The sequence below is a fragment of the Pavona decussata genome, unplaced genomic scaffold (genome assembly GCF_977016875.1).
Source record: "Pavona decussata unplaced genomic scaffold, jaPavDecu1.1 SCAFFOLD_280, whole genome shotgun sequence".
Classification (NCBI taxonomy): Eukaryota; Metazoa; Cnidaria; class Anthozoa; order Scleractinia; family Agariciidae; genus Pavona; species Pavona decussata.
This window is the reverse complement of record NW_028145681.1, coordinates 526,016-541,832: the sequence shown is the minus strand read 5'-3', so window position 1 is coordinate 541,832 and position 15,817 is coordinate 526,016. Positions and strand designations below refer to the sequence as shown.

General features: G+C 38.7%; 1 protein-coding gene and 6 non-coding genes across 7 annotated transcripts; 5 read left to right on the top strand and 2 right to left on the bottom strand.

Annotated features, from left to right (window-relative positions):
* The first annotated feature begins 1,508 nt into the window (after positions 1-1,508).
* Positions 1,509-3,443, top strand: LOC146455310 (sclerostin domain-containing protein 1-like). Its single transcript, XM_085094390.1, has 2 exons — positions 1,509-2,051; positions 2,257-3,443. Exons 1-2 carry the CDS (start codon positions 1,844-1,846, stop codon positions 2,571-2,573), a joined length of 525 nt encoding a protein of 174 aa, XP_084950516.1. The 5' UTR covers positions 1,509-1,843; the 3' UTR covers positions 2,574-3,443.
* Positions 3,444-10,223: 6,780 nt separating this feature from the next.
* Trnar-ucg (transfer RNA arginine (anticodon UCG)) lies at positions 10,224-10,296 on the top strand. The gene has a single exon. It is a non-coding gene; the product is annotated as a tRNA-Arg (tRNA).
* Positions 10,297-11,658: 1,362 nt separating this feature from the next.
* Positions 11,659-11,731, top strand: Trnar-ucg (transfer RNA arginine (anticodon UCG)). Its single transcript has one exon. It is a non-coding gene; the product is annotated as a tRNA-Arg (tRNA).
* A 469-nt stretch (positions 11,732-12,200) lies between these two features.
* On the bottom strand, positions 12,201-12,273 carry Trnar-acg (transfer RNA arginine (anticodon ACG)). Its single transcript has one exon. It is a non-coding gene; the product is annotated as a tRNA-Arg (tRNA).
* Positions 12,274-13,680: 1,407 nt separating this feature from the next.
* Trnar-ucg (transfer RNA arginine (anticodon UCG)) lies at positions 13,681-13,753 on the top strand. Its single transcript has one exon. It is a non-coding gene; the product is annotated as a tRNA-Arg (tRNA).
* A 484-nt stretch (positions 13,754-14,237) lies between these two features.
* On the bottom strand, positions 14,238-14,310 carry Trnar-acg (transfer RNA arginine (anticodon ACG)). The gene has a single exon. It is a non-coding gene; the product is annotated as a tRNA-Arg (tRNA).
* A 799-nt stretch (positions 14,311-15,109) lies between these two features.
* On the top strand, positions 15,110-15,182 carry Trnar-ucg (transfer RNA arginine (anticodon UCG)). Its single transcript has one exon. It is a non-coding gene; the product is annotated as a tRNA-Arg (tRNA).
* Positions 15,183-15,817: the final 635 nt, after the last annotated feature.

Genomic DNA, 15,817 nt, shown 5'->3' with positions numbered 1-15,817 from the left:
GAAGGAAGTACTGATATGTCGGATGTTGTAGCATTCTGGTCCGGTCCCCGGACTGAAGGTCGGCTTCTTTATGGCGTTCTCCTACCTTAGGAAACTGTTCTGAGGATTCAAGCAATTTAGAATAAACGATACGATATTCTTGTTTTAAGTACTTTGTACAATTTGTATAACCCCAAACGAAAGTACGCGAGGTATTTTTTAGTTCATACAAATAGTAAAGTTGCTGTCCTGTACATTTTATAGAGCCAACAGCCTCTTTTGTTTACTTAAGACGTGTTGATCTCCGCTCCAGACAATGGAGTGGGACGGAGCAAGATTTGTTGTTTTGCCCGCTTTCATAACGTGACCAGAAGTTTTCTTGTTGTACGATTCCATTTCCGGTTTGAAAGGGGTTTTTAAAACACTCGGAAGTCCTTCACAAGTACTAATTTGAGGCATTGAATGGTATTCCCATTTCCGGTCAAAACACACAGTAATATAAAAAGTTTTTAGCGGCAGCTGATAAAACTAATGATATTGTTGAAATAAGGCCAAGTGCGTTTGACGTCAACCTTGGCAATTGTTGCGCTTCAGTACTTTCATGAAAATGTTGAAAATAAAATAAAAGTATTTCTTAATAAAAAAAGAGAGTAAGACGGCTTTGGTTGAAAGCCTCAAACTTTCTCTAATATGCGAAACTATTATTAGTAATAAAGAGAAATGTTTTTTAAAACTGGCATCATTTTCTATTTCCCTATTGTTTTGGTAAACAACTCCCTATTTCAGCGAATATAAACTTGAACATAAACCAAGCCTCGTCTTCGACTTGGTCGCATATAAAACGGCGTCCAAAGACACTCCACCATCCATCTCACTGCCAATCAACTCAACTAAATCGCGCCTTTCCAAGTCTTTTTCCTGTTTAATAAAGTCAGAAACTTCAAAAAAAGAGGATGTTTCTCAACGGCTCTGAGAAAGTACCATAGAAGGCAGAATGTTTTTTATTTTTTATTATTATTATTATTATTTTTTTATTTTTTTTTTTTTTTTTTATTTTTTTTTGTACCACTACAGTTTCAAGAGACATTTTTTACCTCAAGCGTGGTAGACAGCATATCTGCATGTTCGCTTCACTTCGAGACTCGCTGAACTCATAGTTTCCAGTACAACTTCTCTACGGAAGAACTCTCTAAATAAAGAACGTTTCTGTGACAAGTTGTAAACTTTCTTCTGGAATTTTCGCCGCCTTCTTTCATTCTATTTTGCAACGTGCTCAGCGAGAAATCGTTATTATCCCCTAAAGCCTCAACTAATCCTTCTGAAATAACGTGAAAATCGTGAAACGTTTGTAGACATTTAAATGATGTTTGTTCGCTATTGTTTGCTAATAGCATGCGTGTAATAAAATTGTAAGAGAACTCCGGAAACGAATACTAGCAGTGCTTACCTTCGATCGTGCGGCATTTACATAAAGCCAATAGGAGCGTGGCTGCCGCACGTTAAACAAATTTTCCTCTCTGTTTTCACGTGGATTTTAATAGCTGTCTAAAATAGAAGTGTTGGGGTGTGTATTGCGTTGTTTTTACTTCCTTAATACTATACAATTCATTGTTATGGTTGTTTTCATTTGGCCTAGTTCGTTTGTGTTCATTCGCGGGAACGCGCTATTATAAAAGCACGGCTATTCGATTGGTCGCTCAAGCACAACTGATGTCACAAGTGGCGCCATATCCCGTGTTATTGACATTTGTAACTTGCCTCCCAGTTGTTCAACAGCCAACCACTGCACACGGAAAGTTTTGTTTCGTAACCTAAAACTCCCTCTTCGAGGCGTTCTCTTCCGCAAGAATTTCCCGGACGCATAATGACTTTAGTTACAACGTGTTGGCATCGGAATTTTATCATGTTGGCTCTCGTTTGCATGTGTTGGCATAGAAGTGTTGCCCGCCAAAACGAGCTAAACGAACCGTCCACAGAATCGACCCCGCGTGTAACAACCAACAGCACAGCTGGCCCCACAACAGCACCTGAGGAAACAGACTTGGAATTAGAGCAGCCACAAAAAACGTCAGGTGATTTGAACCGATATTAACATTGTATTATCTGTGTTAGTGTATGTGTGTGTGAGTTCACGTAATTCTGAGCTGTTTACCCATTGAATCTTTTCTTGCAGAAGTTTTCATTCAGGCTGTTGTGGTGCGTGTCTTTCGCCATGACTGGGTAGGACTGCGATGAAAAATCAGTTGTTGATCAATTTTGTGTATTGTTGCTTCGCAGGCATTCTCAACCTCGGATGTCAAGGAATCCGGATTCGCAGATATGTGTCGAATGGCTTTTGCACAAGCCGGCGACCGATCCGGGATACAATTTGCGACGGCAAATGCCTGCCGATGGATGAACTTCCATGGTTTCCGGAATATTCCAAAATTATCAGTGGTCGAAAAAGAGAGTGGCGTTGCGTCGCAGATCAGGTCAGAAGTAAAAAAGTGACCGTTCACTGCAACGATGGCACAAAAAGAAAATATAGAGTGCGAGTCGTTCGGTCTTGCAAATGTAAGAGATATACACACAAACAGAATGAAACGAACCCTTGATGCACGCTCACAGCTCTGTTCATAAACAATAAAGAACAAAATCTACAATGACGAACAAATGTCAAAAGACATACCTACAAAGATGGAGAGCAAACATGCCTTCACTATGCAGCCTGCGAATGTAACATAAGTTTGTACAAAGTTTGTATAAAATTAAATTAAACCCGTCGAGGTAGCGGACGGAGAGCGATTGGTGAAAGGGCTGAGCTGCGCTCTCCGTTTCGCTCGGTTATAATTTGTAGAAATTTCCTGTCACGTTCTGTGAACATTATTTGCAGTTGACAATGTCGCGACTCTGTAGAAATGCCGAATGCAATGACACTTTTGGTCTGGATGGAACTTGGAAGTACAAAAAAAGGAACACGTGTTTACCACATGGCCCTCCATATCGAGCGCAATTGCATGGAAAACTACTGGCATTAAAAAAGATCAACATCGAGTTGATCAAGGTTTGATCAGTAATATTCGACCAGGAATTGTTCTTGTTATTTAGGTTTGATGTTTGTCAATTCTTCCCGAAAGGAAGTGCGTTGTTTTCAACCCACTGTATACCGAACGAGTTTCAACGAACGTAATTATGTATTCAGCCAGTTAGAAAATGCGTATGTACAAGAAGTAAGAGTTCTTTAGGCAGCGTTGCGTTTTAAGAATGACTCTTGAATACAGATCATGTAAATAACCTCTGTGTTCTATAAATGGATTCTAAAAGGACATTGAAGCATTAACAAGCAAGTTCCGTGCTGATTGTGACATTGTGTTTAATATTTTCTGTATGCTGTACAAGAGACCGCTTGTATATACCAGCCCCGAAATCCAGTCAGATAGTTCCTACAAGGCAATATATAAATAAAGTTTATGAGACTATAACAATGGCTCTTTCATGAATCTCCAAGGCGTTTTTATTCACAGCAATAATATCAGTTCTTTGTTCGTCACAATACACTCGTTGGATAAATAAATCTGCGAGGCCGTGGGTTTGATTGGTTCACGGGAATAATGCTGGCCAACCCCTCAGTGCAACTCAACAATGGCTTGTTCGCGCTTGAGCGAGTCTTAAGCCTTCGAAACAACAGCAAGTCAGTTGGTTTCATTCATCCAAGCTTTGTAGCCCGGAGGCAAGATTTGTTAACCTTCATTAGTATTTCTTTGCTTCAAGCACTTCTTTATTAAACCCTGAGTTTAACGTTCGGTTGTATTTTAACAAGCAGTTTGGAGTCACATAACAGCATATTAAGAGTTTTTGACGTCAATAATGCCAAAGTTTACAGCGAAAGAATTATTCTTGGCTGGCCAGAAAAAAAAATTTGAGCAGAGTGAACGTGGGTCACCGCAAAGTACGCCCGAAGTGTGCTCGGTAAGACAGGCTTTGTTATTCCACAGCACGTGGCGGGGGCGTTAATTATCCAAAACAAAGCGGTCCACCTGGAGTATGAGAGATGTTTAACCTGCTTTCAAAAGAATGTGACATGCTTCTACACTCAATACTTGACGATAATGAGAAAAACTTGGCACATTTACAAACACGCCCTTGGGTAACCATGGCGTAAATCTTAAAACTCTGACGTTTATTTTAGAAGTAAACAATGTACAATGTATCATCGCTGTTTTATTATTCAGCGCATGTAATTAGCTGTAAAGTGTTGCCACGCACAAGCTCGTCTTTTGATTATTTGCTGGGGCTACACTCTTTTGATTAATTAATATTCGTAGCTATTAACGCCATGTTGCCAAGAGGGTTGCTAATAGTATCCATAGCGGAAGAATATTACAAGTATTTTGAGCGCTAAGTGGACATGCTAAAAACAGGGCCGTAGCCAGTATGAGGCAAACCGAGGCACTTGCCTCAGTCATTGTTGACAAATTCACAAACAGTTAAATAAGTAAAAAAAAGAAATGTTAACGCAACATGATATTATGTTGAATGATAACGCGAATCAGGCAGTGCCCTGAATTACGGATGAGAAAAATTAAGCAAAAATTCATGCTAACTAGGCAGCGGCTTCCCACAGAAAACTGCCTTCTTTTTTTGTGTTTTTCCGCCATTTCTCGAGTCTTCTGTCTTCTCTGATCTGAGTGAGAAAAATCTATCAAAATGCAGCGTTCTATCAACAGCTTTTTTCAAAGAAAGCGGAAAGTAATTGCTTTCATAACATGTTTTCAGTTCTTCTCAATAATCGAACCAAAATTTAACCTTGTTTTGGCATTACTAGTATTCAGCGAAGCAACTTTGTCTTTCATTCCATCTAGTAGAGACGGTGGTGTCAGTGAAGAAGCCACCGGAGATGGTGGGAAAAAAGTTGTAGAGGCAAAAACCGGACAGGCGGCAGCGCCACTAAGTACAGGAAGCTGTTCGAGCGAGCCCAGCTTAAGCGCTCTCCGCAGGTTGAAGACCTGGTGCCGTTCATCGATGGGCTCTAACAGGCTGAATGGCCTTGCATTAGCCTATGTCCACAGCGAAATCCCTGTGGACCCGCTCGAGCCTCTACAGCGGTGGGATGCCAGTGGGCAGGGGCGAATCGCGCTGGCATTTAACACCTAACTTTGTTGTCATTTAGAAACGAAAACCCTCAAATGAGAACGGCCGAGACCAGGTTTTATGAGCCTGAGAGACTGAGCCGCCCCCAATAAACCCTTCTTTTCACGAAACCTCTGGTCAGGCAAACCTGGTTTAGGTGATTGTTATCTAAGGCCTTCCTAAAGAAACAAACCGCCAACAAACACATTAAACAGCCGCATACAAGAACACAGAGCCCCTAAAGTAGCATTTAAGTACCCCCCCCCCCCCCCCAAAAAAAAAAGTCACCTCGATCTCTAGATCTAGATGGCCTTAAGGGCTCTTAGCGGAATTTTTGTCAAATAAGGTTTGATCCCAGTGTTTTGCTTAAACGTAATCATCATAAAGACCCTAAATTGCTGGGCGGGGAATTCAACCATGGATATTGCCTCAGTCCTTATTTTTTTCTGGCTACGACCCTGAAAAACCAAGAGAAACTTGTTTCTTGCACACCAAAGCGGCTATCAAGTCCGATATTTTCAAGTTTTAACCATGTGGGTTAGGCCATTGTCAATTATATTCCGCCTTTTAAGTTATGTTAAAACCTTATTTCAGTAAAGTGCTTACTGTTGGACAAGTACCTGAATCGAGAGAGTCGAGAGATGCACCTCGGCCTTATATAGTAGTTGAGCTAAATAGCGCACGCGAATGATCCGTGTTATCCTAACGTGCTAGCAAGTTCTACACCTCCCTCTAGGTATAAGAGAGGTGTAGGAGAGATTGTTTCTCGAGGCTGATACCATTTGCTCTACTAAATGGTGATTTTTCCTTCGTTCGAGTTTGTCTAACTTGTTTACATGCTAAGTGAATTGTATTGGTTAAGATTACAATATGTTACATTGTAACAAACTCGTGCTTTCACGACAAACCCGCACAGAATTCCTGCTCCTAGTTTGATCGAAATTCTTTCTATAAACTCTGGCGTTAAAAGTAAACCACACAAGTTTGATTAATGTTAACATATCGACTTCATTTGCGAACACAAAAAAAGTCGTTTGAAAAAAAAATCAACAAGAGCAGAACTTAGTTCCAATGCTCACTCACCTCTTTATTTCCCAACACAAGTCTACAAGTTGATTTTGCCATGCAAAGACAAAGACTATTTTTAGCCACGATTGTAAATAACGATTTAATATACTGTTCACATTAACTCTTTCTGGCAAGCTGATGATATTGTCTCGAGTGACAGTTGCATGGAAATTTGCCCATTTTTTTAGGCCAGTGTTAAGATGGGAGGTTTAATCCTCTGCAACTTCTAAAACCGCCTCTCTAAACGTTCCCGAACAACTTTGCACAACATTTGTTGTAGAACAATGTTAAACGCGGTTATTAAAGCGTCATTTTTAAACATCACACCAATATTCATGCAACAAAAGAGTTTGTCAAACGTCATATAACATGGGATGCTAAACGTTTTAACATTGTTTAACCAACAAATGTTCCTACAACAACGTTTAGACGAAACTTCCGGTCAAACAGCTACTGAGATAAAGAGAACTTCATTACAACTAGAATTTGTTCTTTTTTGCTTGCTTAGACGAGTCACTGCCAACTAATTAATTTATCTATTTATCTATTATCTATTTATTCTTATTATTATTATCAACGCTAACCAAGCGTGTGTCCGCTAATTTTAGAAAGTCGGTGATGGCGTGAGCTTGTGAATTAATATTTCAGATCTCTTAATATTTTCATTGAGAAATTTGCTGAAAATTCTTACCTCCGTATTTGATGAATCGCTTTGGGGGCGAGTTTGTCGTCAAAGGTTGGTTTCTCTCTTTAATATTAACTGCTAGTCTCTCACGAAATATAAAATAAGGATTCTCAAGAACAAAGTAATTTTAAACAACTGAGTGTTAATAAACGAGGAGAAATTTGGTACAACTAGGAGGAACTATTGTGGAAACACAACCTAAAGCGAGTGTTTTGGTCAGTCCAAAGCTGTTTCTCTCCTGTTTGTTTTAATTACTCAACAAACACGCGGATCAAGAAAATGCTTTCTGTTTCTTTTTATAGGAAATATCCGCTGAAAAAAAAAATCACGAGTTCTTGTAACAGAGAAATACGGATTTCAATCAATAAGTTAAGGCGTTTTACAGAAAACGAAAACAATCATAATTCCTAGTAGATCACGTAATGAAAGACAAGCTAACAAGTCAAGTAAAGGAAAAATTCTTATTAATTTTGTTTCACACGAAATTCTTATGCATTGGTGCATTATTCATAGGATACAAGTTTCCTATAACTAGTTATGAAAAATTTTAAAACTTTCTTACGGCAACCGATCGATAAAGTGCTCTCGGGCGGGTGCTTATACCTAAACACTATAAAGTTCTTACATACATACATTCAAACTTTCCTAGTGACACAAATGGTTCGATCCTCACCGAGGTCAAAGATTTTTATTTTTGCCTCATTTCCTTACTAGGGCTAAAGCTTAATGGGAATTTCATGGGTTCACTTAACACTTAAACATACACTGCAGAGTTGACAGTTGAAGCCTCCCGCTCACAGTGTTAACCAAAATTTCTTTGCTTTACTGTTCTTTCTTCTTAATCAAACCTCTCATAACCAACCACTTCTCCACTGAAGAACACTGATTTTCGTAAAATTTTGGTGTTCGCGCTATGGTAGGTTCAACTGTATTCATCACATGAAAAACTTTCTCTTGGGTGAGTCCGCAAACGTCACATTGGGAAATTGGGTAACTTAAGCAGCGCGGCGATGTGGCGACGCCAATAGAAACGCCGCTTCGCATTTTTGAGCCATTTCGCGATTATTTCAACTCGCATAACATGAACAATGTGGTTAGAAAACCCGGGCTCTAAATTCCTGAAACGGTGTTCAAGTTAAGAAAGAGAATGAAAACGTCACCGTCATGTGCTCACGCTCTTCACAAAACTTTGAATTTGGTCATTTCAGTTAGTTTTTTTATTTATTTATTTATTTAATTATTTATTTTTTTATTTTTTTATTTTTTTTGTTTTGTTTTTTTTTTTTTGCAGAGGACGGCAAAGAAATGCGTCGGGAAAAACTGTTACTGTGCACGATCAAAGCGATTGCTTTTTCTCATTAAACCTATTGATTCGTGGCGTTCTCGTTGCCGTTATCGTCTTCGTTGCTAAGATACATGGTTGCTACTCAAGTACAGTTTGGCTTCCCTTTTCTGCGACAAACGAGTTCGCGCACTTTTTCTCTAGGCAAAGTTTGAAGTTTTGTTTGCTCATTTGCTGATCTACTTAAGTGTTTTCCCAATGGTGTTTCAATAGTCCATGGTTTCATTATTCCCTGATCAGTTTATCTTAGCCTTATTCAAGGTCACTTCTGTTCGGTTGGTTACGGAGAACGAGTACGTGAATCAAAATGGTAGCTCAGGTAGTTCTGCGGAACCGAAGCTCGTTGCGTTTTTGAAAAAAATATTCATTTTCACAGGAAGATCCTACATGAAATACACGCACGTACTCCACGCTCCCATTTTACAATCATCTGAACAAGTCCACTTTCGCCTCATGCTCTCCACACACAAATCAGATGCATTATTAAAAACTGGATCATTGTATAATTCAATTCCAGGGATTTGATTGGTTTAGCGGCCATGGTATATGAGCCATAATACCATACCCGAGAAATGGCGACCATTTAATTGTCTTCTGGTTGTTCTTGCAAAGTGAAATTAGTAATATCTAGCAACAATTCTTGAACAATTCTAGCAGTATGCGGGATTCTAGTAGGATAGTAGCAAGGATTCTAGCAATCCTAGCAGTATGCAGGATGTTTGTCACACTAACGTCGTTTAATGGCCTTAGCTCCCACAAGTCTCCTGTAGCTCAGTGGTAGAGCATCCGAATCGGAAGGTCTTAGGTTCGACTCCTGAGGAGCACTCGGATTTTTTCCGAGTATGCCTGTGTCATTTACTGATTAATACATCATTCTCAATTCTTGATTGTTTTTTTCTTTAATTTTAATTGTTTAAAAACAATTATTCTACTCACGGTTGTTGGATATGAGATGATTATAACCAACTCGGCGCTACGCACCTCGTTGGCTCTATCATTCAACGCGCGCTCGTAGAATAATTGTTAAGTGCACGTTTTTCATTGGTATTTAATATTCATATGAATATCTCTTTTGCCCCCAAGAAATCACCTCTTTCGTCGTGAAGCCAAATCAACCAATCGAGACTGAGTTGGTACGGAGGGTGCTACTTTGGGGGGTCGTTAGTTTGAGATCACTGCTACTCTCTGTCCTGGTTATTCTATTCTTAAACAGCTCCGCTCAATAGAGAATGGACCATGCTCTAAAACTACCTCTGAATAGATTATTTTGTCAGGAGTACCTGATGGGGCCGCTCGACTAAAATCCCGCTCTGTAGGCTGGAATAGAGCTGGCTGGGAACTGATACATTAGACGATTAACTGGCTGGAACGTTTCTAAATAGATAACTTGCTCTGTCAAAAATTAACCTCCCTTCGATCATAGCCAATGACGATATAAACTGACTGGCATCAATGGAAAGACACGTTTCTTGTAGCGGTCTCTGACTATACACAGACCAAGAGGCTTAAGGGACGGAATCCCATACCTTGGATGTCTGGTGCCATACTTAATTCTATCAAGAAATAAGAAATCTATAAGACAAAAACTGAAACTATCTCCCTCGAGCCACCTGAGGGAAAAGTTAAAGAACTTGCGCAAAACAGTTAAGTTTCTTGGTTCCATTGACTCCGACCACAACAAACCCAAAGCGTTTTTGGTCCACATTAAATTCCAAATCGCATACAATTCCTGATCGAGTCTCGACGCCAATATCAGCCAGTGCATCCACTGACCCAGGTGAAAATCCCCGGGAAATAGCCAATCTGTTTAACTCCTACTTCGCATCGGTTTTCGCCCATGACACCCCCTCCCCCCCCCCCCCCCCTCTCTACACCAATCATGATACATGTACTTACGAAACAACATCTTATACGCTTAATGTTATGATTTAGATATGGACGACAGGTTTTTTAACAAGTGACGAGAAGTTTTCAGTCTACTTAAACATTTCATCATTTGGTCTACAAGTAAGATTTGTATAATAGAAAACGTTGTCTCTCGGCCTCGTGGCCTAATGGATAAGGCGTCTGACTTCGGATCAGAAGATTCCAGGTTCAAGTCCTTGCGGGGTCGCTTATTTTTTTAATAAGGTTTGGAATAAAAAGAGAAGTCTGTTCCGCTGTTGAGGAAATATAAGAAGGAGTTTAAACAAGTGAGGCAGAAATATGATATGTATAGCTATTTCTGCAGTTACGTTTTATTTGCCTAATAAGTTACTTTTTTGCAGCTGAAGTGTTTTGCGAAGTCAGAAAGACAAAAATAAATGAAATAAAATAAATAAATAAAAAAGCCTAGAAAAATTCTCAAATGAATACAAGCCAGAAAAGCCATAAGTTCAAAACGAAACTCTTTTTATATAAAACGATGGTTAGAAATGAAATGAGAAATGGTTAGCTAATAACAGTCTCTAAGTATCATTTAAATTTGATTTTACAGGCAGTAGAACTGCCCTGAGCCTAGAACAAGAGAACGATTTGAATCTAAAGCTGTCAAAGCACCAGAAATTCAACGATATGTAAAATGTGCAATACCAGAAAAAAAAATACGCGACCCGGCCAGGACTCGAACCTGGAATCCCCTGATTCGTACTCGGATGCCTTATCCATTGGGCCACGGGGCCTTCACTGAGAATTCCATGTTTTACAACGGGCCTTACTTCATTATTTGGTATTGATAAACCCATGGCCAGGATATAGAAAAAATCAGAAAAATCTACGATCCCACCTTCAGTCGAATCTGGATCCCCTGGTTTGTTTTCGACACCTTATCCATTGGGACTTGGGACTTCACTAAGAATTCCGTTTTCATTGCATATATTTATATTTGCAAACGCCGTTTTCGGACTTGAATACTCCAAAAACAGGCTATTGGACTCTAACTTGGAATCCTCTGATAATTAGTTGCATCCCAAATTTTTTGGCTCACAGGGGTATTATACAAGAACAGTTCTTAATGCAAAGTGTTTGAAAAAAGTTTTTTTAAATTAGTCGCGGAAAAGCATTGCAGTGTAGGGTAATTTAGTGTTGGCGCACTCTTGTTAGTTGAAAAGCTGGGTTGCCGGAGTAAAAATTCTAAATACAAGTGCCTGAAATATAATCCCAATTTCCACCAGAGGCCCCACTGAGATGTCCTTTTTCATACCAAATATTTTAGACAAAACACTGGCCATGTCGGACCGGTGTCTTTACAATAAACTCTAAGCATTATTTGTCTTGGTATAGCCAAGTTCATTACAAAACCACTTTATTTTGAAGAAGCTGCCAAATTGTCTTACCACCGAAGCGACGAAACAATACAGTAATCATGATTTTTGCTTAATGTTATCATTTAGATATGGAAGACAGCTTTTTGACAAGTGACGATAAGTTTTTACACTTTAATATTTCATTGCTTGGTCTACAAGTAATATTTGTATAATAGAGTGCATTGAGTCTCGGCCTCGTGGCCTAATGGATAAGGCGTCTGACTTCGGATCAGAAGATTCCAGGTTCAAGTCCTTGCGGGGTCGCTTATTTTTTTGAATTAGTATCTGGGGAGAAAAGAGAAACCTGTTCCATTGTTGAGGAAATTTAAAAGGGGTTTAAACAAGTGAGGCAGAAATATGATATCTATATCTGAAGTTACGTTTGATTTGCCTAATAAGTTACTTTTTTGCAGCTGAAGTGTTTTGCGAAGTCAGAAAGACAAAAATAAATAAAATAAAATAAATAAATAAAAAAGCCTAGAAAAATTCTCAAATGAATACAAGCCAGAAAAGCCATAAGTTCAAAACGAAACTCTCTTTATATAAAACGATGGTTAGAAATGAAATGAGAAATGGTTAGCTAATAACAGTCTCTAACTATCATTTAGATTTGATTTTACAGGCAGTAGAACTGCCCTGAGCCTAGAACAAGAGAACGATTTGAATCTAAAGCTGTCAAAGCACCAGAAATTCAACGATATGTAAAATGTGCAATACCAGAAAAAAAAATACATGACCCCGCCAGGACTCGAACCTGGAATCCCCTGATTCGTAGTCAGATGCCTTATCCATTGGGCCACGGGGCCTTCTCTGAGAATTCGATGTTTTACAACGGGCCTTAATTCATTATTTGGTATTGATAAACTCATGGCCAGGGTATAGAAAAAATCAGAAAAATCTACGATCCCACCTTCAGTCGAATCTGGATCCCCTGGTTTGTTTTCGACACCTTATCCATTGGGACTTGGGTCTTCACTAAGAATTCCGTTTTCATTGCATATATTTATATTTGCAAACGCCGTTTTCGGACTTGAATAATCCAAAAACAGGCTATTCTTGGTTTTCACGTGACGTCACCAAATTGTAGAATTCAAAACTGGGAGGCCTACAAAATTTTTACCTTCATTCAAGGAAAGATTACCTAAAAATATGTCTTTTCACAATTTCTTAGCTCGATGTCGTGCTTCCTTTTGAAAATAGAACAGTTTCAATTTTCGAGTTTCCATCGTGCGTGACATCAGGAGGACGGCCGTGACAGAGCTTTTCCGTATCTTAATAACGACTCTTCGGGTGATTTTCAGCATTCTAAACAATTTAAATTTGAGGAGAAATATTAATCTAAACATTCGAAAATTCACAAGGGCAAACAAACCTTTTTTCTGGTAAAAGTGAACTCCAGATGTTTTTTCCTATTTCTGGCCGCCATGTTCGTGCCCCTCAGAGGGACACGAACATGGCGTCTCCATACTAAGCTCTATAAATTTATGTGGAACATTTTGTTAAATAACTCGAGTACGGAATGCCGCACAGACCTGACACTTGGACAGATGCTTTATTTATTTATCCTCTATACCATGTCAATTTCTTGACTTCAGTCATGGAATGGTTTCGATTTTTTTTCAATGGCGTGACACTGAAAACCGAGAATTGGACTCTAACTTGGAATCCTCTGATAATTAGTTGCATCCCACATTTTTTGGCTCACGGAGATATTATACAAGAGCAGTTCTCAATGCAAAGTGTTTGAAAAGGTTTTTAAATTAGTCGCGGAAAGGCATTGCAGTGTAGGGTAATTTAGTGTTGGCACATTCTTGTTAGTTGAAAAGCTGGGTTGCCGGAGTAAAAATTCTAAATACAAGTGCCTGAAATATAATCCCAATTTCCACCAGAGGCCCCACTGAGATGTCCTTTTTCATACCAAATATTTTAGACAAAACACTGGCCATGTCGGACCGGTGTCTTTACAATAAACTCTAAGCATTATTTTGTGTTGGTATAGCCAAGTTCATTACAAAACCACTTTATTTTGAAGAAGCTGCCAAATTGTCTTACCACGGAAGCGACCAAACAATACAATAATCATGATTTTTGCTTAATGTTATCATTTAGATATGAAAGACAGCTTTTTGACAAGTGACGATAAGTTTTTCCACTTTAAGATTTCATTGCTTGGGCTACAAGTAAGATTTGTATAATAGAGTGCATTGAGTCTCGGCCTCGTGGCCTAATGGATAAGGCGTCTGACTTCGGATCAGAAGATTCCAGGTTCAAGTCCTTGCGGGGTCGCTTATTTTTTTGAATTAGTATCTGGGGAGAAAAGAGAAACCTGTTCCATTGTTGAGGAAATTTAAAAGGGGTTTAAACAAGTGAGGCAGAAATATGATATCTATATCTGAAGTTACGTTTTATTTGCCTAATAAGTTACTTTTTTGCAGCTGAAGTGTTTTGCGAAGTCAGAAAGACAAAAATAAATAAAATAAAATAAATAAATAAATAAAAAAGCCTAGAAAAATTCTCAAATGAATACAAGCCAGAAAAGCCATAAGTTCAAAACGAAACTCTCTTTATATAAAACGATGGTTAGAAATGAAATGAGAAATGGTTAGCTAATAACAGTCTCTAAGTATCATTTAAATTTGATTTTACAGGCAGTAGAACTGCCCTGAGCCTAGAACAAGAGAACGATTTGAATCTAAAGCTGTCAAAGCACCAAAAATTCAACGATATGTAAAATGTTTTTTTTTCTGGCCATACCAGAAAAAAAAATGCACGACCCCGCCAGGACTCGAACCTGGAATCCCCTGATTCGTAGTCAGATGCCTTATCCATTGGGCCACAGGGCCTTCTCTGAGAATACGATGTTTTACAACGGGCCTTAATTCATTATTTGGTAATGATAAACCCATGGCCAGGATATAGAAAAAATCACAAAAATCTACGATCCCACCTTGAGTCGAATCTCGATCCCCTGCATGGTTTGTTTTCGACACCTTATCCATTGGGACTTGGGCCTTTACTAAGAATTCCGTTTTCATTGCTATATTTATATTTGCAAACGCCGTTTTCGGACTTGAATAATCCAAAAACAGGCTATTGGACTTTAACTTGGAATCCTCTGATAATTAGTCGCATCCCACATTTTTTGGCTCACAGGGGTATTATACAAGAACAGTTCTTAATGCAAAGTGTTTGAAAAAAGTTTTTTTAAATTAGTCGCGGAAAAGCATTGCCGTGTAGGGTAATTTAGTGTTGGCACATTCTTGTTATTCGGAAAGCTGGGTTTTCTAAAAATTCTAAATACAAGTGCCTGAAATATAATCCCAATTTCCACCAGAGGCCCCACTGAGATGTCCTTTTTCATACCAAATATTTTAGACACAACACTGGCCATGTCGGACCGGTGTCTTTACAATAAACTTTAAGCATTATTTTGTGTTGTTATAGCCAAGTTCATTACAAAACCACTTTATTTTGAAGAAGCTGCCAAATTGTCTTACCACCGAAGCGACGAAACAATACAGTAATCATGATTTTTGCTTAATGTTATCATTTAGATATGGAAGACAGCTTTTTGACAAGTGGCAATAAGTTTTTACACTTTAATATTTCATTGCTTGGTCTACAAGTAAGATTTGTATAATCGGTCTCGTGGCCTAATGGACAAGGCGTCTGACTTCGGATCAGAAGATTCCAGGTTCAAGTCCTGGCGGGGTCGCTTATTTTTTAAATTAGTTTTTGGACTGAAAAGAGAAACCTGTTGCGCTGTTGAGGAAATGTAAAAAGGAGTTTAAACGAGTGAGGCAGAAATACGATATGTATATCTATTTCTGAAGTTACGTTTGATTTTCCTAATAAGTTACTTTTTTGCAGCTGAAGTGTTTTGCGAAGTCAGAAAGACAAAAATAAATAAAATAAAATAAATAAATAAAAAAGCCTAGAAAAATTCTCAAATGAATACAAGCCAGAAAAGCCATAAGTTCAAAACGAAACTCTCTTTATATAAAACGATGGTTAGAAATGAAATGAGAAATGGTTAGCTAATAACAGTCTCTAAGTATCATTTAGATTTGATTTTACAGGTAGTAGAACTGCCCTGAGCCTAGAACAAGAGAACGATTTGAATCTAAAGCTGTCAAAACACCAGAAGTTCAGTGATATATAAAATGTACAATATCTGAAACAATACAAAAATTTACGACAAAATGGATTTATTAGAGGGAAATAATGCACCTCCAACCTTATGGAAGTTTTGGACCACGTGGGCTCCTTACTAGACAACGAAAAACAGGTGGACATGATCCATATGGATATGTCTAAGGCCTTCGATAAGGTGAACCATGGCTGCCTGCT

Bases quoted from the DNA above. Each gene is read 5' to 3' on its own strand.
- LOC146455310 (XM_085094390.1), top strand. From the start codon at position 1,844: ATGACTTTAGTTACAACGTGTTGGCATCGGAATTTTATCATGTTGGCT. The intron at 2,052-2,256 runs GTGATTTGAACC...GTTGCTTCGCAG, and splicing joins GCAGCCACAAAAAACGTCAG to GCATTCTCAACCTCGGATGT.